Below are 24,798 nucleotides of genomic sequence, written 5' to 3' on the forward strand. Positions count from 1 at the left end.
AGAATGGGCTGCTTGAATATTTTTGCAAAGGGGTTTGCATTTACTAAGTGGAGGAATATTTGGGTATTCCTAATATTTGTTGTGTAAGCACTCCAGTTAATTGATTAATAGTTAAAATCACCCATCTGAAAGGTACTTTTATTTATGAGTAGTTCAGTAAATGTTTTTGGAAATATTTCAACACTGTCCTCCATGGACATGGAAGGAATCCTCCTGCAGGCTCTAAACTGATAATTTGTCCTGTTTAAGGTAAGGTCTGTTTGTGGGTTTTGGGAAATCTGTCTAGGCATATTTGTGTCTCTAACAAATATTGATTCTTCTCTGTAGTTTTCATCAATTCTAAATGTCTTATAGGTGCTGAAAACTGTAAAAGATGGAGTGTTGTGTGCCTTTCTTAAAAAAAAAAACAGATACTTAAGTGTTCAAGTTGCTGGAGATCCTTATGATCTGACATTTTATTGTTACTGCTTTTGGCACTGAGCAGAGCAACTATGATGTAGAACTGAAAGGAATTTACTACAAAGATTTTTATTATGTTGGTATGCCCAGAAGGTGGACTTTACCTAAGAAAGGTACTGTGGGGCAGCAAGCACTTTGGCGGGTATGCAGACTTTGAGGAATGAAAAGTGCAGGCCATCCTTCTTCAAGCAAGTTGACCTGCTGATCATCTCTTCCCAAGCTGACAAATGCTGGATTCCTCTAGAATGACACCAGTTATTTAGCCAGCAGTTAAAGCTAATTATATCCTATTTGCATCTGGACATCATTCTGCATGAATGCATAAGAAGCTTCAGTATGTTTCTTCATGTCCTTCTGGATAGAACACCTCAGGTTATTTACACCTGCATTGGTCAACAACTGCTCTTAGTCATTTTTGGCCTATTTGCGGGACTGTAGGTCCCTTGCGATATTATGAAGCTCAGCACAGGAAAGGCAGCTGTCACGCTATCTTTGTCAAGCCTGGTGCGTATAAAGTCAGTGTGTCTGACAATAATGTCACCATTTATGAGGACATTTCTACTAGGGCAGGCAGACTTAGTGGCAGTTGAAGGCAGTTTGCAGTCTGCCGCCTGATGACTCACTGAGTTATGTGCACATACTGGAGTTATGTTAGTGGTTTGCTGCTGAAGTGGCTTAGTCCTGATTCTTTGAGGCTTGGTGAATGTTTATTTTTTTACATCCCAAGATTACATTGCTTTACTGTGGCCTTCTGGTGATATGGCTTAAGTGTTGCTTGACAACCATCTATGTAAGACAGAGCATGGCCTACAGATTATATAGATAGCTACACCTCACACAAGTCATGTGATGTTGTTCCAGTAGAAGTTGGTTACCACTGAGTAGGAGGCAATGCCTACACTGTCTCAGCATGCCAAGTAAAACATAGATGGAAACAGAAGGGGTAGTGGTAAACTGGGCTTCCCTGTTTGAATAGTGGGGTAAATTACAGAGGGCAAGAATGATGTACTAAAGTAACTTAGTAAATAGAGAAGACATGTGGATTTAACCTTGCTGTGCAGGAGATGTATATGTGAGGCAAGGGTGTGCTAACATTTCCAGTAGGAAGAGGTTATGTAGTGCAGTCTAATCTGAGATTTGTACACAGTTATAGTTTGGTACAACACACAAATTCAGTTTAGAGAATGGCAATCTGTATATTACCACCCTGACTGGAGAATGAACGTTCTTCAGCAGTAATGCCAACTGAAAAATCACTTCATGATATTATATTAAGATGCAGTTAAGCTCAGGTAATTAAATGTGAGTTCATATTAAAAACACAAATGTTTACTTACCCGAACATCTAAACGCTGACACATGTTCTGCGAACTGCAAATACACCAAACGCCCTAAACCACGAAATTCAAAAACTCGAAATGTCATACTTGTCCCATCCCTCCACCCGCTACATACTACCTACGCAAACAAACTAAATAAACCACATACATACACTTACCAAAACCCTACTTCTAACCCTTCACTAAATCTTGCATATACCACCATGTATGCACTTAACTTAACACGCACCCTAACCCTAAGGTCCATAACTATCACACGCTTACCTTAAAAAACAAACTAAACAATCCACACACATACACTTAATAAAACCCTACTTCTAACCCTACACTAAATCTAACATACATTACTATCTATGCACTTACCTTAACCCGCACCCTAGCCCTAAGGTCTGTAACTATCGCACACTTACCATACAGAGCTAGACCGCAGAAGGGCCAGCCATGACGATTCGATGTTTCAGATTTTGCGCTTCAGAACGATCAATGTTTTCGTGGTTCATTGAAGACGTGTTGGGGTTTAGGTGTTCGGGTAAGTAAACATTCGTGTTTTTAATATGACCCCATTAAATGCAAATGGACACAATTTTGTACACTCACTTTGCTGTTTTGCAAGAGTAAAATTAAAATAAAATGTAAATAAAAAATAGAAAAGAAAAGAATGTTTGTGAGTGCTTGAATGCATGTGTACATGCTTGTATGCATAGAAGTAGAACTGAGATAGAGATATCGAGCAGTGCCTGCAGCAGGCAGTCCATCAGCACTTTTTCATTAAGAAAGAGGTGTGAAACTCTTAATGTCTGGCATTACTGACTGAGTTTAATCCTTTATGTTTTTACAGGTGAACAGCAGCAATATTAGCAAAATCAAGGACAGCAAATAGAAGGCAGGAAAAGAGGTGGTAGTGGTTGGGAGGAAAGAGCTGTATGTAGTACCGTATATTGTATGTTATTGTGCTTTTTTCCATAACATCTGAGGATAAAATTGGTTGTAATTGGTGTGTGTGTGTGTGTGTGTGTGTGTGTGTGTGTGTGTGTGTGTGTGTGTGTGTGTGTGTGTGTGGGTGTGTGTGTGCACGCGCGCGAGCGCGTTTGCCTGCTATCTGTCTTTCTGTGTGTAGCTATTAAATGTTTACAAACTGTTTACAAAACTTATATTTTAGATACAAAATGCTTCCTCCAACAATTAGATATACTACAGCAAGTTTGAAACATTAGGCGGACGAACTAATTTACATCAAAAATATTAAAAAAAATACATGTACACACGTGTATGTGCACGCGCGCGCGTGTGTGTGTGTGTGTGTGTGTGTGTGTGTGCGCGTGTGTGTATATATATATATATATATATATATATATATATATATATATATATTATTTTGCGTCTTTCGGCTTTTCCTGGTTAGGGGTCGCCACAGTGGAACTCCGGTCCGCTAATGATTGGCAGAAGATTTTTATGTACTGGCTTGCTGGGCCTAACACACAACCTTCAACGAAGGAACACCCATTCACGCATGTCGCTACACAGAAGACGCTCTAACTGAGAATCGAACGGGCAACGTCTAACTGTGAGGTGACAACACTACCGAAGCACCACCACCGCAGTATATATATATATATATATATATATATATATATATATTATATATATATATAGAGAGAGAGAGAGTGAGTAATTAGAAAAAACAAAAACAAACAAATTCAAAAAATTTAACAGCCCTTTCTCTATGCGCTCCAGGGTATATGTTCTTATGTAAATAATGTCCTTCCAGGGTGTAGAGGCCCTCTGTCTGTTAGGCAGCAGAGTGTAAAAGTTACATTTAAAGTCAAAACCAATCAGAAAAACAACTGTAAATTAAGCTAGGAGCACAAAGCAGACAATTTCCTTATCAGTCTTCCCGACTTAAAATACAGAAGAGTCAACACAATGGGTAAGACAAACAACATTTTCATCTGTCTACTACTACTTTTCTAAAGATGATCTCATCTATAAAGTGACAATAAAATCCAATGCACACAGTGGAAAGCTGGAAGAATTATTTTAAGTGTATCATTAGTTCCTCCATGTTTTTAAGATTCAAGATGAATGGCCATATTGAATTTGGAGATTTTGAAAGATGTAGCACCTGGCCTGAATGAAGTACTTGGTATAAAGCCACTGAAATACCTGGAGACAGGGATTTTTTTCTACATGTGTAATATGGGTTAGGTCCTTCCCCAGCCTTTCCATTCAATTTGACTGTGACCAGATGATTAAGGCATTAGTCAAGGCACAGGCTGACATGAGTGTTCTCTCTTTTCCCTCTTTTCTAGGGAGGCTAGAGTTCTTACACTCGACATCTACAGCTGTTTCGCCAGGTCCAGTTTCAACAACTGGCTGGTACAGAGTAGAAAGTATTCCAACAGAGTCTAGCATTGACATGGCTAGGCCTCTTCCCTTTGACTCTGATCTCATCATCAGCACTGGGGGCCTCAGTGCCAAGAATTTCAGTACCATGGGTCACTGGGCTCATGGTGGTGAATGTTAGTAATTTGGCTCCATTCTCAGTTATGATGCCATCAGTGTTGTACTCAGCATTGGCCTTATCAGTGTTTGAACCCACAATACAAATGCCTCCCTCATTGTCAATGTTGGCTTCTGTTCTTAGACTCTGTCCCTCTGTCATCAACCTCTTGGGCTTTGATGTGTACTGGGAGTCTGACATCTTCAGTGTTGGTAGTCTTGGCACTGATAGCTGAAGAGGCAGGAGATGGCTATGATGTAGCCCTTAGGGTATGCTTCTTGGCTTCACCCCAAGGAGCCCCTTATCTGGATGTCTTGATTCTTTCATCCATGTTCAAGAGTGGTAGAAGAAAATAAGGCTGTCAGTAATCCCAGATGCCCAAAGCAGAATCCAATCCTGAGCACTCAGACACATCCCCTAATCTAAGGAGATGGAATAAAAGGCACGTGGACTCCCAGGCAGAGCCCTCACAGTGGACAGATTTGGTTGAAGGGACACTTTCTCCTAGCTCTCCTCCCAGTGACCATATGTTTGGGGAAAGCTAGAGCTGATGTGTCAGAAGGGATTGTGACTAGCTGAACCAACATCCCTAGAAGAGATGTTAAAGGAGGCTTTCCATTTCACCCTGTCTTGGGTGATCCCACCTGCTGAAAAAATGATTGGAGTGGTAGTGGATATGGCATGGCAAGAGCCAGTGTAATGGAACCTGTTCCTAGAAGACTAAATAAAAGTATTTGCCCTCCATTCCCACCCCCCAAGGCACACATGAATAAAAAAAAGACTTGAAGCAAGGCTTCCTTGGCTGACTGCATTTTGGTGGCAACAGTCCTAAGGAAGGAGCTCTCACAGGAATGTGCTTTGATTCATAACCCAGATAAGGATTTGCAGGCCAACAGTTTGATTTGTGAAGCATCATGTCTCAGGTAAATTCTTGATTAGGGTGCTTAATTATCTGGTTCATATGGCACATTTTTAGTGTGATCTGCCAGAGTATACACCAGACACACTGAAAAAGTTGCCTTACAGTGATCCCAGAAGAAAACTGGAGTCACAGGTGGAAACAATGGCTAGTGTTTCCATGTTTGCCATGAGACTGATTCACAATGCAACTGGAAGAGCAGCAAGAGTGTCTGGGGCAGGCATAGCCTGACTGAATCATTGGAATTTTACAGACAGCATTAAGGCATCTTTCACTAATAATGTTTATGATGGATCCTTCCTACTCTGACATCATGTGAAGGGCAAGCTGCTCAAAAGTGAGTACGAAAACACTGATAGCTGCAGACATCAGGTTCTGCAGTATTTAGAGAACCTTTTTTGAGGAATTAGAAAAGTGCAAACAGCAACCTTTGCATCAGCAGTTGAACAGTACTTTCCATGGACACTGTAATTTTTCAAATGGATGCTGACTTAGAGACAAATGGAGTCGCAGAATCAGGGATTCTGTAGTTCTCCTTCTGTGAAATGGTTGCATTATCCCTAAGGATTTGTCCAAATGTTCACCTCTACAGGTAGTCAGTGTTCAAATCTCCCTTTGTCTACAAGCATGGAGGGGCATCTTGGAGGACAGGTAAATAAAGGAGACCATATCCTAAGTTTGCAGGATTCCTTTTATCTGTCCTTCCAGCTTCTTTTTCCCTTCCTAATGTCCCACCCCATAAGAAGACCAAGGTTCAGGTTGCAGACCTACACAAAATAGCCATTCAAAAGGTCCTACCAGACCAGACATAATCTAGGACTTATTTGATACTCTTTTGGTGCCAAAGAAAAAAAAAAGACCTTAGGCCTGTATTAGACTTAAATGACCTAAACCATTAAATACCAAAAATCAAGTGCTGGATTTTCACATTGCAGGACATTTTTCCATGCGTACATGGATGTCCTGTTTGTATCCACATGATGCTTCTCTGCACACCCAAATCACAAGGGGTTCCAGGAAGTTCCTATCAGTCCAGCGTTCTTAAACGTGGTCTCATCATGGCTTCCAGGAAGTTCCTATTAATTCAAGATCTCTTAGCTTCCACTGTATCTACTGAATGTATAGAAGCAGTGGCAACAAATTGAGACTGCACAGGATCAGAGTATTTCTATGCTTGGACAACTGGCTCCTTGCTGGCCTCACCGGGTAGTTACTGAATTGAGCAAAGGATGGCTTGCAGCATTCTTAGGAATGTCATTAAATGTTGAAAGTCCCATTTCGTGCTGTTGGATGCACAAATGCTTTTCTATATTGCCTTCTGAATACAGTGGCCAAGTAAGTCAAACTTCTGGAGAGAATCCATTTTGTCTAGTTAATAGTACATTCTCTAGAGCAGTCTTTCGCCTCAGACTGTTGGGGCTAATGGCAGCATCCATTAATCTAGTTCCATTTTTCGGTACCATATGAGAGTTCTCTGCAGTGGATACTCAGGGTTTACTGATCCCAGATGTCAGGGTTTACTGGTCCCAGATGTCAGATCCTTTATCCCAAGTCATTCATCTTTTTAAGGTATGCAGTTGTTTAAATGTCTCATGTTAATTAGTATTACAGAATTCAGAAAATATATTTTAAAGATGAGCACACAGAAGTATAACAGTTATAATATGTGAAATTCTTAAGTAGCATAAGAAACACAAGGCATTCTGAAGACTGTGACATGGTTACATATTATACGGTAGAAATGTAACATTTGACATAAATTAGATGTTAGTTTATTGAAAATCTAAAAGGTAGACAATTTAAAAAACACACCTTTCTTATAAGAGACTGGAAGATGCAATGTCAATGATAAGTATATACCTTACCACTTCACTAATGTCTGCTGCAAGCAGTAGAATGAGGAAAAATGAATACATAGCAAACTCTGCAGACATGCTTTTGCTGTCAGATTGAATGTGCCTTCAGCTCAATTTTTTTTCCATTGACAAAGTCCTTATCTCTCTGTCATACCAGATAAAACAAATATTGCATATGATCATAGCTGTAACCCATAAGCCACCTATAATAGTACAGTACAAGTGGATCTGTCAAACTGAATAATATCATCTTTTACGTAATGTAGCAATTCTCACTTATCTTAGTGGCATAATTTCTTCCATTTCTTTTTTTAGCCAGGAATGTCATTCAGAAGGAATATGATTTTTTATTTCAGTAGATGCAAAATAACTGTTGATTCAAAATATATTTGTGAAAAAGAGTATATTTCACAGTTTAACTACCTGAAGAGAGAGAATACAATCAGTGCACTGAAATGGCCTAAAATGATGTGGGCCTGATTTGAAGTATAAAACTGTTAATCTGAAACAGTAGTATTCTGTTATGCATTTCTGAAATGAATTTCATTTAAAAGTGTGTAATAGTCAAGAATAATTTTATTTGTAAAATTAAAATACTAGGTTACACATTATAGTTTGCAGGATCACCAATGACCAGGGATTCGGAAAGAAATGCACTGTGGACGCTAACAGTTGCCACGAAAAGGGATTTTTTCCATGATGTGGGAAAATGCAATTTAGAGACATGTTAACTGCAAAGAAGAAAGACCTCATTATTGCCCAATTTTCTTGTCTTTGAATCACTTTTGACTACTGCAGTTTCCTGCAGTAGTCAAGACTGGCTGCCCACACATCTCATTGGCACAAGCACCCTGCTCCACAGTATTCAGTGTCTCAGACATATGTGCACATTCAAACACACACACACACACACACACACACACACACACACACACACACACACACACACACACACACACACACACCAACATACTTCTTATCTATCTCTGAGTTGACAGAATGTCCCTGATGTATCCCCTTATTTTTCTTCACTGCCCTTGTAAATGAGGGATCCTTTCAATCAGTCAGTAGTGCCAGACATTAGATTAATTCTTCTTATGGTTCATAAAGTGCACTTATTCCTCTAGTAACTTTTCACGTTAGTCCACCTAACCATTTTATAATTCTCCCAGGTGCCATCTAATGTGTTCCCTGCTTTGTCCTGAAGCCTCATCTCCACATGGACACATTCCCCATTCCTTTCAAGTGTCCCTAATTTTAATTTTACAGAATGCTCCTGCTGTTGCCTCATACATATCCTGGTGCATCCATTATAATTCATGGGCTGTTGCAAGCAGTGAATAATGACAGGTGTTGGAGTTTCCTGCTTATTATTAGTTAAAATAGACCCTGATATACAAAGTTCTCAGTTTGTGTAGTGGGTTAAGACTTCTACTTGATAAACTGCTTTCTTTGTTAAGGGTGCAGTGGTAGAAACTTTCCCCTGTTTTGTTTTAACTTTTCATCATTCAAAGATGTAGAGTAATATGCTACATGTATCCCTGTTGTATAGTAGCATTCAACTCTGTATGAGTACCAAGGATACAGTATTTTAATCTTTTTAAGTGTCTTTACAGCATGCTATGTAGAGTAACACTGGTGTCTGGTGTTTACCCTCACCCAATGCCTTCAATGCTGCAAACCTTTGTTCTGTTTTCTCCTTAAGTGTTGTTAGGGCATGATATGAAGAGTACACTGGTGCCTGCTGTTACCTTCTCCCAGTAATGCAGGATTTACTACTTAGTCTATGGAAGTGTGGAGTGGTGAATCATGACAGAAACACCCCCCTCCCACACATACCCATTCACACATTCATTCCTACAAAGCATACACACACACACACACGCACACACACACACACACACACACACACACAAAGCTCTCCCTGTACACGATCTCACTCATGGATGCACTCACCCATTCACCCATACACACCCACATATGCACCTACCCTACCTATCTCTTAACTAGTCTGTGCATACTGACCTTCAAGGCAGACACACACACACCCACACACACACACAGACACACACACACACACACACACACACACACACACACACACACACACACACACACACACACACACACACACACATATACCACTCATACCTCTACAAACACTCACACATGCAGCTTCACACATACACACACACGCACATACCCCAGACTACCTGGCAATTGCTTCTAACAAGACTAGGTGAATGCAAGCTTTTGCTTGTATTCATTAACACAAGAGGTCAAAGTAACTTACTGTCATAGACATTCCCAGGGGAAGAGCACAAGGCTTATTGACATAGGTCTGTCTTCTGGAATGCATCATTAACATATGCCGAAGAGACACCCCTGCACTCAGTTGCACAACTGTGGTAGAGCAGTCTCTAAAATGGAAATGGTTACCGCAAGGTATACATCAGGCTCACACCTCACGACAATATTCTGAATTCAGACCATTGTCTTTATCTGTTATTGCACACTGTATGACAATTTGACTGTAGCAGAGTAAATTTTAATTTCCACTGTTATAGTATTTCCAGGTCTTTAAAATTTTGTAAGGAAAAGTTGCTAAACATATGTTTCTGCTTTTTATATTCACTGTTAGATTACATCAAGAGCTAAAAAGTTTAACAGATCTATCATTTGCAGCTGTTACACTGTGTAAGTGAAAAAAGTGAAAAGCCCATTATGTCAAATTTCTATATACCACTGAAGTTTATCTGTTTTGTATTTAATGAAAATATGCTTCTTTAAGTCCTTATACTGCAATTTCCTCATGGAAAGAATCCATTCAGACTGATGGCCTCTACTTGTTAAGTATAGCATTAATGCATGCTGCCATGTTCTGCTAATATGTGTCAGGTATGCTTTATCTTCCCAGTTATGTCAAATGCAATTACTGGAAAAGCACAGTAATATGTATTAATATCTTATTTTGGCAGACCGGTATGCAGTGCAACCATGTAATATATTTCATCAATGTTAAGAAATTTATTTTCGTTAAAATATTATTAGAACATCTAACATGAGGAAATCTCAGTGTATGCCTACAGGCAACAGAGAAACTCCCTGTAGAAGTGTAACTGTTCCTTGATAATAACATGCCTGCTACACTGGAGAGAATGGCAAATATGGTTAACAAATGTGAAAATATATGCATTGCCATATGTATTAAAATATATAATGCTACATTTTTTCAGAACTGCCAGCTCAGTTATTTGAGCTATTATTGATTTTATAACGATGCTCACATTCTGACTAAATGCAATAATTTGAAATCAAATGTGGCATGGAACATTTGTTAGACTTTAATTATGTTTGGAGCACATGTTTATTTTTGAATTTACACCTGCTTTCTGTGTCATCACATGCCCTAGTCTTCCATTTGGTAATCCATTTATGTATGTGTAAGTATAGCTCTGTTCATGTGTCTCTTTTGAGAAGTTGCCCTTTTCCTCAGTGTTCATACATTCCTTTAGTCTTATTCAAGTAAGAGAGGTCTACAAGTGTAGAGACGTTGAGAACCACTTTTATTGAATTGTTTTTATAACTTGTATTAATGCAGCCATTATCATTATTGGTTGATAGCTTCACATGTGATTACTAGGCTAATGGCTTAGGAGCCCTTACAAGCCTAGCCAATATTATCTGAATTTACTTGATTTATGATCCCTAGGGGCTAGATAGTGGCTTAGGTTTGTGGCTCTGCCTTGAGAAGTGTACAGACTGCCCCTATCCATAAGGGACATGGGTGCTATCCCAGGAGTGAAGCTGTAACCCCCCATCCATTGATCCAAATTGCATTTGAAAAGGGCCAAGGAAGGGCTCTGCTTAATGTATTAGGCCTGTTCCTAAGAAGTAGTAATCTCTGAGACACATATCTGTCACTCCAGCATGCTTTATTTGTGTGACGGACCAGGTTAGATCTCTAGATCAAGTGGTCCTCATGCTGTTTGTGTTGTACAACAGTTCCATCAGGGCTGGTTTTGTGAGTGCCTTGAAGGTTAGGCATAGATAACTCCTTAATAGTTAGTAGGAGACAGAGTAAAGGGATAGGGATTTTAGTCTATCTACATAGGACATATTGTTACCAACCTGTATTTTCTTTGTGACCAAACCTCTAAGTTCACCCCAGCTGCTTTAAATGCCTAGTCAAATACATGTCAAATGGTGTATTGTACTTGATTATTGGTCTGATGAGGTCTAAGTACAGTGGGACTGTAACTTCCTTGGATCTGGATGCCATACATTTACTTATAAGTTCTGCCACATAGATAAACTTCCCCACCACTGTGGTCACATGGCTGTCAAAGTTCAGGCTGTTATCTATCTGTGTACCTAGATCTCTCACCTCTGAGTCCACTCTTAGAGGTGGCTATTAATACTGTAATTTGCAGGGGTATTTGACTTCTCAAAGGATATGATTATACATTTTTTTGCATTTAGTTTTAGGCCACGGCTCTGGTTCTAATCATTTGTCTGAGTCAGACCCTTCTGAAGGGGGGAATTCAGTGAGTGCCCCCAACTTGCAATCATTGGCAGACTGTCATCCAAAGGCTCTCCACATTAGCCATGACTTCAAAGATGTACATTCTGAACAGGAGTGGTTCCATCTCTGAGCCGTGTGGCACATAGCTAGTAACTGGCCTCTTGCTAGATCTTAATTCACCCACTTTAACAACATGTGTCCTGTCCATGACTATGCATCTGGTGACATAGACATTTATGTCCAGTTTTGTGAGTTTATTTGTAATACCTGAGTGGTAGATTTTGTCAAATGTACTGGTCAGGTCACTGTTGGCAGTATACACTGTTTTTCCCTCATCTGTGGCCCTAATGACTTTCTCAAAGAAGTCCTCCAGATTTATTAGGCATGATCTGTCCTTAACAAAACCAAATTGGGTTGGGTCCTGTGTTTCGAGGTTTCCTATGTAATTATTTATCAGGTCAATGATTATTTTTTTCATGGTCTTGCATATAAGACAAGTCAAACGTGTAGGTCTGTAATTTCCCAGGTCCTCTGATGGTCCCCCTTTATGCAGAGGGATGACTGTAACTGTCTTCCACTCTGACGAGACAAAGCCAGTCCAGAGGCTGTGGTTAAATAGAGATCCTGGGGGGGGGGCTGGTAAGTCCTGTTTCAAGCTAAGTGCCATCTTGGTATATTTTCAGGACCCATTAAAGCCATGTCTTTAGCTTTCGAGAGTGCAGTGATGAACTGTTCTTTGGTGATAACCGGTGGATGAATGGTGGAGGGTATTTCTTTGGGAGCAGCTGGGGGTGATAGGGAGGTGAAGTCTGACATGAATTTATTGGCCAGCAGATTTGCTGTATCTTCTGGCAGAGTATAGGTGATGCCATCTACAACTAATTCTGTACATTGTTGAGTGTTGCCCTTGGGATTGTGGACATAACTGAAAAATACCTTATGGTTACTCTTAGTGTGGAAGGCTATTTTTGCCTCAAAATCTACTTTTGAAGATTTGACTAGTTCCCTGTTTGCGTGTTTAGAATAATTAGGGCTTTTTTGCTCTGTTGTGCACAATTCTTGACAGGATTTTCTTTCTTTTTTTGTACAACCTGTTAATATCTGGGGTCCACCAGGGTGGATTGTTTTTGTGGTTTAACCTAGGTTTATTTCAGTCCGGTACTGCTATTTCTGTGCTGTTATTTATATAGTCATACAGGGCTTCTGTTTATGCCATAAATGAATTGTCTGATTACAAAAATACAAAGATCAATGTGCAACTGTATCAGTCTGTTTATATGTTCAAAGACATGCGCCTAGAGTGTTTCTCCCTGGGCCTCCGCTGAAAATTGTCTACGTTCCAAGTTGGACTTTTCCCCGGTTAACAAATGTTAAATAAATAAATAAATATGTACTAGTAATTTTATCATTCCTAATGATGGTGTTTCTTTACCGGGTATTAGGGATGTTCCTGCACTAGATATTTCTTTGTATGTTTATTGCAGATTATAGCTGAGCATGCAGTTTTAGAAGATATTGCAGTCTAGAGTCATGTATCTTTCAAATGGTACTAATTAATGTTTTTTTTCTCCTTAATTTTATGCATGGTCTTTTGATCCTGAGCACAGCTTAGGATGGACACTTATTTAGCAGGCATAAGAGTTAAAAACTCTTCATATTTGCATTAAGGGTTCTGTGGTAAAAAGCCAGAGCAAAAATTAAAGAATGATAAGTAACATAGTAAATATGTTTATACAAAAAAAAAACTTCTCTGCCAGTGCTGCCAACATAAATGCATGTAACATGTGTGCCCTGCCTGTTATTCACACTCTCACACACACACACACACACACACACACACACACACACACACACACACACACACACACACACACACACACAGACATATATCTGTGTGTGTATATATATATATATATATATATATATATATATATATATATATACATAGATACATACACACACACACATATACACACATGCAGACACACATGCACAGTTACGAAGTATTGTTGCTAAGCTATTGTGGTACAATTTCTAGTTTTACATATATAGATGTGAGCATGCACACAGACACCTACATATATATATATATATATATATATATATATAAAGATATATGTGTATATATATCTATATATATATATATATATATATATATATATATATATATAGATAGATATATAGATAGATAGATATAGATATAGATATAGATGTAGATAGATATATATCTATATATAGAGATATATATATATATATTTATATACATATATATATATATATATATATATATATATATATATAGATAGATATAGATATATATATATAGATAGACAGATATAGATATAGATATCACTATATATGTATAATGTATGATTATATCATGAGTGGTTGACATGTTAAAATGTTGACCATTCATAATACAGATAACACAAATTACCAAGACCCAGTGCATCAAAATAAAACAAATTTCCTTTTCTGATATATTAACTATAATCCTACTGCCATTCAGCTCAATTTTTTTCTGAAGAGAGCTAATGAAATTTTTAAGGTAAGGTGCAGGTTAAGATTAGGGTTAGAGTTACTAAGGTGGAGCAGGGGCCTTCACCACCACTACACAAGACAGCATGGACACTCACCACTCACATACACACACCCATGCATATAAGAATAAATCTATTTGTTTACCTGCCCCTTTGTGTCACTGTAACCACCACATACTCACATATACACTAAATCTATCTCATTACCTAACCCTAACACATGTACACTCACACTCAAACTTCCAGACCCACCACAAAGCCACTAACCTTTGTCAAGAAATACAGGAGTCGCTCAGTCAGCCATGCACACAAATGACACTACAGTTCCCTTTTTCAACCAAATGAGCATCTGACCATGTGAACTGTAACTAACACACACACGTCTGGATATATTTACATGTATAAATAATATACATATGTATATTTATATATATATATATATATATATATATATATATATATATATATATATATATATATATATGGGTTACCTTCATTTCATTTCATTTACGGCTCACTTCACTGACAACCAAATCAGCAAAACCAATTCACTGAAAGTTCATTTCACTGACAACTCATTTCACTGAAACTCATTTCGTCGACAGTTATATATGGCATGTTCCCCACTGTAGTGCAATCCTGGAGTTAGAATATATAGTAGGGGGTGGGGGCACAGCCAGGGGGTGAAGCCACCCACATACTTTGGTTGTATATTGTGTTCTGCAAAACAGTTATTCATTGCACTTGTACATATCCATCTGTATAGTTTAAAACATTTATAATATGTGGGGGGCTTCACCCCCACACTCCTCAATGTGGGGGCTGTGCCCCTCACCCCCCTTACTATATATTCTAACTCCAGGATCGTAGTACAGTGAGGAACAGGCGATATATAACTGTTGACGAAATGAGTTTCAGTGAAATGAGTTGTCAGTGAAATGAACTTTCAGTGAATTGGTGTTGCTGATTTGGTTGTCAGTGAAATGAGCTGTCAATGAAATGAAGGTAACCCATATATATATATATATATATATATATATATATATATATATATATATATATTAAACGTTTTACAGTAACATATTTGCTCTGAAATATAGCTACCTCTGCCCCACATTAATAAATCAATTATAGTATGATCTGTAGATAAATCTGTATATTTATTTTGAGGGCCATACAGTTAATCATGTATCACTGTTATTTTTCTCAAGTGCTATGCTGTGCTCTGATTTGGATTTTATAAGCCATAGACCAGAGGCAACAAATGAGCATTAAAGGCTTACCTTCCCCAAAGAGCTGAAGAATAGCAAGATCCACTTGTCTTTTCCATCCTGAGTCCTTCTGTATGGCTATTCCATATCCAGTGGAGGCAAACACTTTACCACTACCGATAGTAACCAGTTTACATCCTTCATCTCTACCAGCTTTATAGTTTAGCACAGCAGCATCATAAATGAAAGCGTCCAATTTACTGTAAAACAAAATGATTTAATAAATCACTTTAGCATTATACATCTCTTATGTTGCTATAATCTATTTCAGTTTGAAAGTCGTGTTTCATTGAGCCAGCAGATACATGGATTACATTTTCCTTTAAGTCTGCCATTTGTTTTTCAGTATCAAAAAAAATATGTAAAATGCTGGCAGCTTCTTGCAGTCTGAAAGAACAGTATTGGTATTTGTGGCATTTTTTCCTGAAATGTCAGCTACACTCTTAAATCATGTTGATGTTTTGTGTTGCATCATTGCACACTGTAATCCTGAGCGCCTCTTTCTAAGAAAACATCACCATTACTACATGACATTTCTCTAACTTCAAGAAACATTCACTTTGCTGAACACCAGTGGTGTGTTGAAGTAGGAAGGCTGGACCAGACAGGCTCTAATTCATGTTATAATATATTTTAGTATACCCTAATTCCAAGCACTAGTTAATATAAAAATACTGTTTGCATTAGTTTATTACAGAGGGTGTATTAGCTGAGCTGGAGATCTCTGTGGTCTGCAAAGTGTGAAAGTAGGGTAATCTGGATACTTTTTTTCTGTAGTTTCAGTGGTGTGCCATTGAATTGTTAATCCAATGTTGTCTTTTCTGCCTGACTCAACATGTTCGTTATCAGATCCAATCAGATCTGACATCATCATCTTTTTTAGATTCTAGGATCCAGGGCTCAGGCTCCTCCCCTACCCATAATTTCCTTCCATCCCTACAATACCTCAGATCTCATTTGCCACCAGTTAGGTTTGGACATGATCTTTGTGCTCACTATTACAGATAAATCAGGTTTTTGCTAAATTTTCATAGCCTTTACATTTCTTTCAATAGCTTTTGGATATCCCCTTTCTTAGTTTTCATTTCTGTGTAATTTCCTTATTTTTTGTGGGTTAGTTTACTCCTTTTGCATGTGTATTTTCCTGCCATTTTACCCTTCCCACCTATGTATACACACATATATATGGTATATATAAATATATACACACAGTACTTTTTCTACTATTTTGCACATTTTTTTACAGTAGACTTAGGTGATTTTTGTTAATCAGTGTTAAGGTTAACGTTGATGTTGTGTGAGAGTCTCTTATTGGAAGTCCCTCCTTCTGATCATCCTGTCAGACAGGGCCAGGCATTTCCCTTAAGTCTTGAGGGGATGCATGTCATGTTAATGAAGGTAGTTTCAGCAAATGAAAAAAAATGGAAAGCAGCTTGCCTAAACTTCTTTCACCAACAGTGGAGGTTGCTTTTTTCACCACTGTTATGAGACCTCAAAATTGGTATATATAATACCGGGGGTGTGGAGGGTGTTAACTGAAGGTGATTTTGGTGAACTGCTTTAAAATTTGTTGTGTTTGCCAAAACTACATTCAGCGACTCGATGTTTATCCATCTAGAGGATTCTCACCAGGTGAGTTCCTCTTCTGTTTTCAAGACATTCCAAGAGCCTTCCACTGGGGAAGGGCATAGAAAACAGGCTTGTAAAAGGAGGCATTTGGATACTCCTCAGATGTTCCTCACAGAAGATACTAAATTTGAGAAAGGGCGGTGTTCCCCAAGATCCCCCTTGGAAGATGTCTTCTTTCAAACAATCCTAGAATTGATGAAGCAGCAAGTGGGGTTTCCCCAATGATGCTCCCTTCCAAGAAGAATTGGTATTTCTCTTGACTTTCTGGTCTGGCCCATTTTCTTCCTGGGTGGTTCCTCCCAATGATGAGCTCATTGATCTGGTCTGTCAGTGGGCTTGATAGGAACCTGATATGTTAAGCCAGTCCTATGGAAACCCAACAAAACTAGAGCAACATTATTGCCGTAGATGCCTCCAGGATTACAGCACAGCAGTCTCAAAAAAAGGAGCTGTCAGAAGAGATAACCTCTGTCCATCTTCTTAGCAGGAAGTCGAGGGTGATGGGCAGGTTTGGAAAGTGGACTTATACTTCAGTGACATTAGCTTTACATGTGCTGAATTACTTAGCCCATCTGACACATTTCCAGAGAGGAAATCAAAGAACCACATGCAGGACAAGGAACACCATACTCTAATATGTAAGTAGCAGTCCAACCAGGAAATAGACCAAACAACAAGAGAAAGCAGTTGAATAACATTTATTGCACACAGTCTCAAGGATTAAGCGCTTTTGACAAATCTTCATCAGAATCATTTTAACAGAGTCTCTTATCACACTTTCAGTGTTTAGTGTACTGCCACCTATGTGGTAATTCATGGGTACATGTTTTTTTCCCAAAGGGGATAACTATATATTTCTTGGCATTGAGCTTGATCCCATGGCTCTGGCACCAAGCATCTGTTTGTGTAAGGCCCTTTTGTAGAGTATCCACATCATTTGGCAATTCAGTAATGGCTCCCAGTTTGCAGTCATCTACGAACTTTGTTAGCCAGAGTCCCTTAGTGCTGGCCTGTACTTCAGAGAAGTAGATGCCAAACAAGACTGGTTGAAGGACTGAACCCTGAGGTACTCTACTTGTCACTTGTCTGGAGTTGGATTTGGAGTAAGCTACTTTTACAGTCTGGGTTCTGTCAGTAAGCCAGTTGGCAACCCATCGAGTGACATAGGGATTAATGCCCAGCTTAGTAAGTTTATCTATGATTCCAGAGTGGGGGGTGGTGTCAAAGGCTTTGGTGAGGTCCATATAGGCTGTGTGAACTGCCTTACCCTCATCCACGGCTCTGGAGACTGATTCAAAGAAGTCAATCAGGTTCAGGAGACAAGATTGGCTCTTCACGAACCCAAACTGGGTGGGGTCCAGTGTTTGAAGGTTGCCAATATCTTTGTTTATAAGTTCCATGTGAACTGTGATTTGTCCACATGGCCTTGCATTTTGGTTCTGTGGTCTGTGTTATGTTGTTATTTGGGAGTGCATGACATAACATACATTGGCAGTATGGGTGAGACTCAGGCCTTTGGCAGAGGACTGTAGGCCATTTGGTAGTGATGCAGGCCAGCTGTAGCAGGCCGTTGCATTCTGTCACTCCTACAGTCCCAGACTGTGATACACTGTATTCCCCTGAGGTGACAGGGTAGGTGTGCAAGGTGTTCATGCCAATACTTTCTCTCAGTATTGATCCAGTGGTGTGGATGCTGGCAGGGTGCTGCTTACAGCAAGGGACTTACCTGCATGGGACCCCTACTCTGCATGCTGCATTCTTTCACTATTGCCATACGCAGGTGGGGGTCATATTGTACTCATTCCCAACAGCAGGGATAAGACCGGAGAGGTACCTGTGGGTGGTGGTGGGGTGAGCTGGGTGCATGTGTGCTATGGACACTACTTGCATGTGACTCACAGATATGCATGGGGCATTCCACTTATGCTGGCTTGTGCAGTGACATCAGCTGTTTCTCAATACATCATTCCTATGACCTTTGTGGTCTGCCAGTGTCTGGCCAGATGACATTGGTATTCCTGACTGCAAGCCCAGATAATGTGCTGCAAACCTGTATGTGCAATTCCAAGGGTGTGTCCATTTGACAGTTACATATTATACACTGTCTATCTGGGGTACTTCCCCCTGTGTACTGCTTGTAGATCTGGGCTGACATTCATGCCATGACCATATTTCAGATGGTGACACATATTACTTCTAAACATTTAATGTTAAGTTGTCTATCTCGCCTTCATTCTTGCTGGATGGGTTCAGAGACGATCCTCGGCTCCGACTCGGCCACTCTAAAAGCTCGAGAGCTAGTTCCACCGGCTCGAGGCTCCCCTATATCCCACAATGCTAGGCGGTAACTCCTCAGATCTCGTTTGCCGCTACAGCGATCGAGGTGCGTTCCTACCGGCTCAGGTTAGTTTTTTGAAAAGAAACTAGTTTTTCTTAGCTTTTTTCCCCTTTTTAAGTTAGTTTTTTTTCTAAATAGTTACATTGTGAGTAGTTCCATCCCATTCCCTGTAAATTTCCCTCTTTGTCCAAAAACTCACTAGAAATTTTCTCTTGGGCCTTAGGCCCAGTCCCTCCCTTCCTAGTAGTGAGTGACTGTGTTTTATAGGGATTTTGTTTCTAATTACTTCTAACTTAATTTAATTTAATTTAGTTTAAATTATTTCTAAGTGTAATCGGTGTGTGTGTGTGTTTGTGTGGTTACACTTCTTTTCTTAGACATGTCTAAGGAATCAAAGGTCTCAGGCTTTAAGAAGTGTGACTCATGCTGCCAGAAGATGTCTCTGACAGACGGTCACACTTCTTGTGTGTACTGCCTGGGACCTTTGCACCTGCAGGACTCATGTGCTGTTTGCCATGGCTTCAGCCCTAGAGTCCTGCAGGAGCGAAAAAATAAACTTATATTAAGGGGCTTATTGAAGTCTGAGGGTCCCTCGACTCAGTCCTCGGGGAAACCCTCTAAGCCTCCCAGACCTTCGGCTCCAGTCTCTGAGCCGTCTTCTGGGGGTCCTAAGGCTAGCCGAACATCGGATCCGGCCGGAGCCGATGAATCTCGAACACATGCCCCTACTGTTTCCTTGGCTCCGGCCGGAGCCGAGGAAGACATAACTGAGTCGGCTCTGATCAAGTTGTCGGAACCGACATCTAGGAAAAGGTCCCGATCTCCATCTATCGGCTCCGTTCATTCGGCGCCAGCATCACCTTTGCTGTCTGAACGGAGCCATAGATCCCACTCCTCCAGGTCTTCCAGGTAATCGGACCATGACCTTCAGAGAGTAGTGAGTCGACTTCTTAAGTCCGAGGCACTAGCCCAGATGCTTCAAAGTCCGACTCAACAGTCGAGAACTATTCCCATTACTCAAAATGTTCCTCCTCTGACTCTTTTGAGTTTGGAGCCGGGGCAGCTCGGACCCGAGACTGTGGTGGCGTCGGAACCGATACCTTTGTCTTCGGTTCCGTCGTCTGCTCCGATGTCTTCTTTGGAGGAATCTCGGTGCCGGACTTCCCTCATCGTCTCCAAGGGGGCGAGTGGCATCGGACCCTTGTCCAACCCCGCTCTCCCTCTCGATGCTTCGGCGCTGGTGAGTTCGGCTCCGACATTGGCCTCGGAGCCATCACTGTCGGTGCCGGGGGAGGTTTTCAGTTTTTCGGAGCGGAGACCTCCGTCTCTGCCTGACAGGGGTGCCTTCGAGGTCATGAGGAGCGTGTTAGAACCAGGTTCAACTCCACAGTCGGCTCCTTCTGCCCCTCCCTCCATGGTGCCTCCGGTGATTTCTACTCACTCTCTCATCCCCGACCGTAGAGAGCCGGCTCCTCAAGTTTCCCCAGTGGGGATCTCCTCCTCTTCCAAGGCCTCTCCTGACCCGGTAGGAGAGCCCCCTAGGAAGAGGCAGTGCAAGAGGAAGCACATTGACTCCCCTGAGTCTGTCACCTCTGACACTGATTTAGAGGATTCTGAAGGTTCCCCTCGTTCCCCCTCTGAAGATGTCTCCTTTGCAGACATCCTTGAAATCTTAAAACAGAGGGGGAATTGGCCAGCCCTCAACCCTTCAGAGGATGAATCAGTGTATCTTGAGGCGTTCGGCTCTCGCCCTTCCACCTCCTGGGTGTCCCCTCCCTTTGACCCCCTTATGCAAGTGGTGGCAAAGAAGGCTTGGGCGGCTCCTGATTCAGTGGAACCCACCCCCAAGAGACCATCAAAATTCATCACTGCCCCCAAGGACAAAGAATTTTTAACCAAAGGCGTCTCTGTTGATGCTATGGTGGTGGCTGCGGCCACCAAGAAGGAGTTAGCTGATCCTTCGGTGCCTGTTCATCCTCCTAACAAGGAGTCTAGGTCGATGGACAGGTATGGGAAGCAGATGTTCTCATCAGCGACCTTTACTATGAGATCGCTGAATTACCTATGTCATTTCACTCGACTTCAGAAGGATTTGCTCAAGGAAGCGAGCGAAATGTTAAAGGAACCAACAGCTGCGGGTTTTCAGGATAGAATGAATTCTCATCTGGCAACCCTTAATTCTGTAACTAACTCCTCCATGCGCCTCCTTTCATATGCGGCGGATGGAGCGAGTAGAGCGGCAGGTACAGGTGTAGCCTTGCGTAGGCACGCCTGGATGCGGCTATGTAACTTTGCGGACCCTTTCAAGGCATCCTTCACTAATTCCCCCTTTGATGGATCATCCCTCTTTGGTCCTCAAGTGAAGGAAATCCTGACTAGGTGTGAGACTGATGGCAAAACTCTCTCTGCCATCGGAGTCCGTTTTTCTACTCCTTCTAGGCCTTACCTCAAAGGCCAAAAGGGGGGAAAGATGTGGTTCCGCAAACAATCTCAAGGAGATTTGCCTGACGCACAAAGTCGATTCCCCTCTAGAGGCAGAGGGGGGAACAATAATGGTAGACGCCGTCCTAGAGGCAGAGGGGGCCCACAGAATCAGGGCAGTCAAGAATCCTTTCCGACAAGCCCTTTCAGCATCCCTGAGATGTTGCCCGACTGTCCACCTTCGGAGGCAGTCGGGGGAAGATTATCGCTGTACCCAGAAGCCTGACTATTCCTAACTCAAGACAAGTGGGTACAGCCTATCATTTCCGAAGGCTACAGAATCCCTTTCCTTTTCATTCCGAAGCAATCCAAAAAATCCATTCCAGACGTTCCACCCAGTCAAAGGGAGCAAGCAGCATTAGAAATTTCAAAGCTGCTCGCAAAAAGAGCCATTCAACCAGTTCCAGCAGACCAAACAGGATCCGGAATCTACTCCAAATTTTTTTTGGTTCCAAAGAAAACAGGGGACTGGAGACCCATTCTGGATCTCAGCAACTTGAACAAGTTTGTCAAGAAAACAAAGTTCCGGATGGTCAAGCTGCAGTCCATTCTACCCCTTTTGGGGCGGGACAACTGGATGTGCTCGATAGATCTCCAGGATGCGTACTATCACATCAGAATGAGTCGATGCTCCAGGAGGTTTCTCCGCTTCAGGCTGGGAACCAGTCATTTCCAATTCAGAGCCCTGCCCTTTGGTCTCACTACAGCCCCCCGAGTGTTTAGCAAATGCATGGCAGTGGTAGCCTCTCATCTGAGACGACAAGGATTCCAGGTGTTTCCTTATTTAGGCGACTGGCTCCTTACAGCCCCCACCAAGCATCTTTTACTTCTCGCCAGAGACAACACCTTTCACACATGTCAGGCACTAGGCATTTCAATAAATTACGAAAAGTCTGACTTGTCGCCTTGTCGTGTTATTACCTTTATAGGCGCAAATCTAGACACAATCAACATGTCAGCCAGACTCACAGAGCAGAGAATAGCAGACATACACAGACAGGTCTCTCGTGTCTTGCAGAGCAACAAAGTCAAAGCCAGATTGATCCTGAAAGTCTTAGGGATTATGGCGGCGGCCATCCCTCTTCTACCATTAGCTCGCTTCCATATGAGAATTTTGCAATGGATGCTCTTCACACAATGGTCTTTCCAATGACTTCCAATGTCCCATCCTATTCGGATAACCCAATCGTGCAAGAATTATCTCTCTTGGTGGGTCACATCTCCCCAACTCCTCCTAGGGAGACCTTTCGTCCCTCCCCCTCCGGTTGCTACAGTGACAACGGACGCCTCCCTGATCGGGTGGGGGGGGCATTACCAGGGCAGGACAGTCCAGGGCATGTGGCAACCGTTCGAGTGCCACTTGCACATAAACGTCCTAGAGATGAGAGCAGTGCTTCTAGCGTTGCAAGCCTTACAAGACTCTCTTCCCAAGGGAACTATAGCAATTCAGACAGACAACATGTCTGTAGTGTGGTGCATCAACAAACAAGGCGGAACCAGATCTTACCCCCTATGTCGAGAGGCACTCAGACTGTGGCAATGGGCGATTTCTTCTCAGCGGTTTCTGTTAGCAACGCACATTCCCGGGAAGTCCAATGTGATTGCAGACAAATTGAGCAGAGCTATTCTCATGCCTCACGAGTGGTCTCTGAAGAATTCAGTGTTGGAGAAAGTTTTTCGAAAGTGGGGCCGGCCTTGCTGCGACCTTTTCGCTACTCCCCAAAACAGTGAGTGCGACGATTTTTTCACCCTCTTTCCCCAACCAGGCCATCCCAGCAGAGACGCTCTAGTGCACGATTGGCCCCGGGGACGTCTGCATGCTTTTCCTCCCTTCCCACTGATATCTCAGCTAATACAGAAAGCCATCGCTCAGGAAGCTTACATGATCCTTATTGCCCCTTACTGGCCTCGACAGATTTGGTTCCCGTTCCTCTACCGTTATCTGTTGGAGCAACCTTGGCATCTGGACCCAGTTCCAGACCTCTTGACCCATCAGTCGGGTCAGTTGCACCACTCCCTTCCTTCTCTGAACCTCACAGCGTGGTTCCTCCAATTCCAACTTTAGCCAGGCTTCCTCTGATATCTCACTCAGTTAGAGATATCTTGATAGCCTCTCATAAATCTTCCACTCGGAAGATTTATCATAACAAGTGGAAACGTTTTTCCTATTGGGCGCAGTCAAAGAATATAGATCCTTTTACTGCTTCCATTCAATCAGTTCTAGACTTTCTAGCTGAACTTTTCCACTCAGGTTCGTCTCCATCTACCATTAGAGTTCAATTGGCAGCAATTTCGAACTTTCATGTTGGGGTCTCAGAGTCCTCCATTATGTCTCACAAACTCTGCAAAGCCTTTTTAAAGGGAGTTTTTCTCCTCAAACCACCCATCAAAGATCCTCCTCCCCAATGGGATCTCAACTTGGTTCTGACGTTCTTAATTCTTTCCCTCTTTGAACCTGCGGCTTCATGTTCAATAAAATTACTTTCTTGGAAAACACTCTTCTTAGTAGCTATCACTTCAGCTAGAAGAGTCTCTGAACTCCATGCTCTGGGTAGTCGACCCCCTTATCTTCTGTTTCATAAGGAAAGGGTGTCCTTACGTACTAACCCGTCCTTTTTGCCCAAGGTAGCTTCACTGGCAAATTTGAATCAAACCATTGAGCTTCCTGTCTTCTTCCCTAATTATACTAATAGGTCAGAACAAAAGTTACACTGTTTAGATATTCATCGCCAACTTAGGTACTATTTAGACAGGACCAAACAATTCAGGAAGTCTGACCAACTGTTTGTTTCTTATGCAGAAGGTAGAATGGGCCTTCCAATTTCTAAAGTGTCTCTCTCTAGATGGCTTACTTCGTTGATTACCCTAGTGTATGAGATAAGACATCAACAGATGCCATCCAAACCCAGGGCTCATTCAACCAGAGCTTTATCCACTTCT

General features: G+C 41.5%; 1 protein-coding gene across 1 annotated transcript in view; it reads right to left on the reverse strand.

Annotated features, from left to right (window-relative positions):
- The window catches only part of GRIN2B (glutamate ionotropic receptor NMDA type subunit 2B), a 1,340,574-nt gene that overhangs the window by 309,533 nt on the left and 1,006,243 nt on the right, over positions 1 to 24,798 (reverse strand). Inside the window, exon 9 of the mRNA XM_044086874.1 lies at positions 15,423 to 15,610. Coding sequence (XP_043942809.1) covers positions 15,423 to 15,610 — 188 coding nt within the window. The remainder of the gene's footprint in view (positions 1 to 15,422; positions 15,611 to 24,798) is intronic.

This window comes from Protopterus annectens, chromosome 1.part1 (genome assembly GCF_019279795.1).
Source record: "Protopterus annectens isolate FY-2018-M chromosome 1.part1, PAN1.0, whole genome shotgun sequence".
Lineage (NCBI taxonomy): Eukaryota > Metazoa > Chordata > Ceratodontiformes > Protopteridae > Protopterus > Protopterus annectens.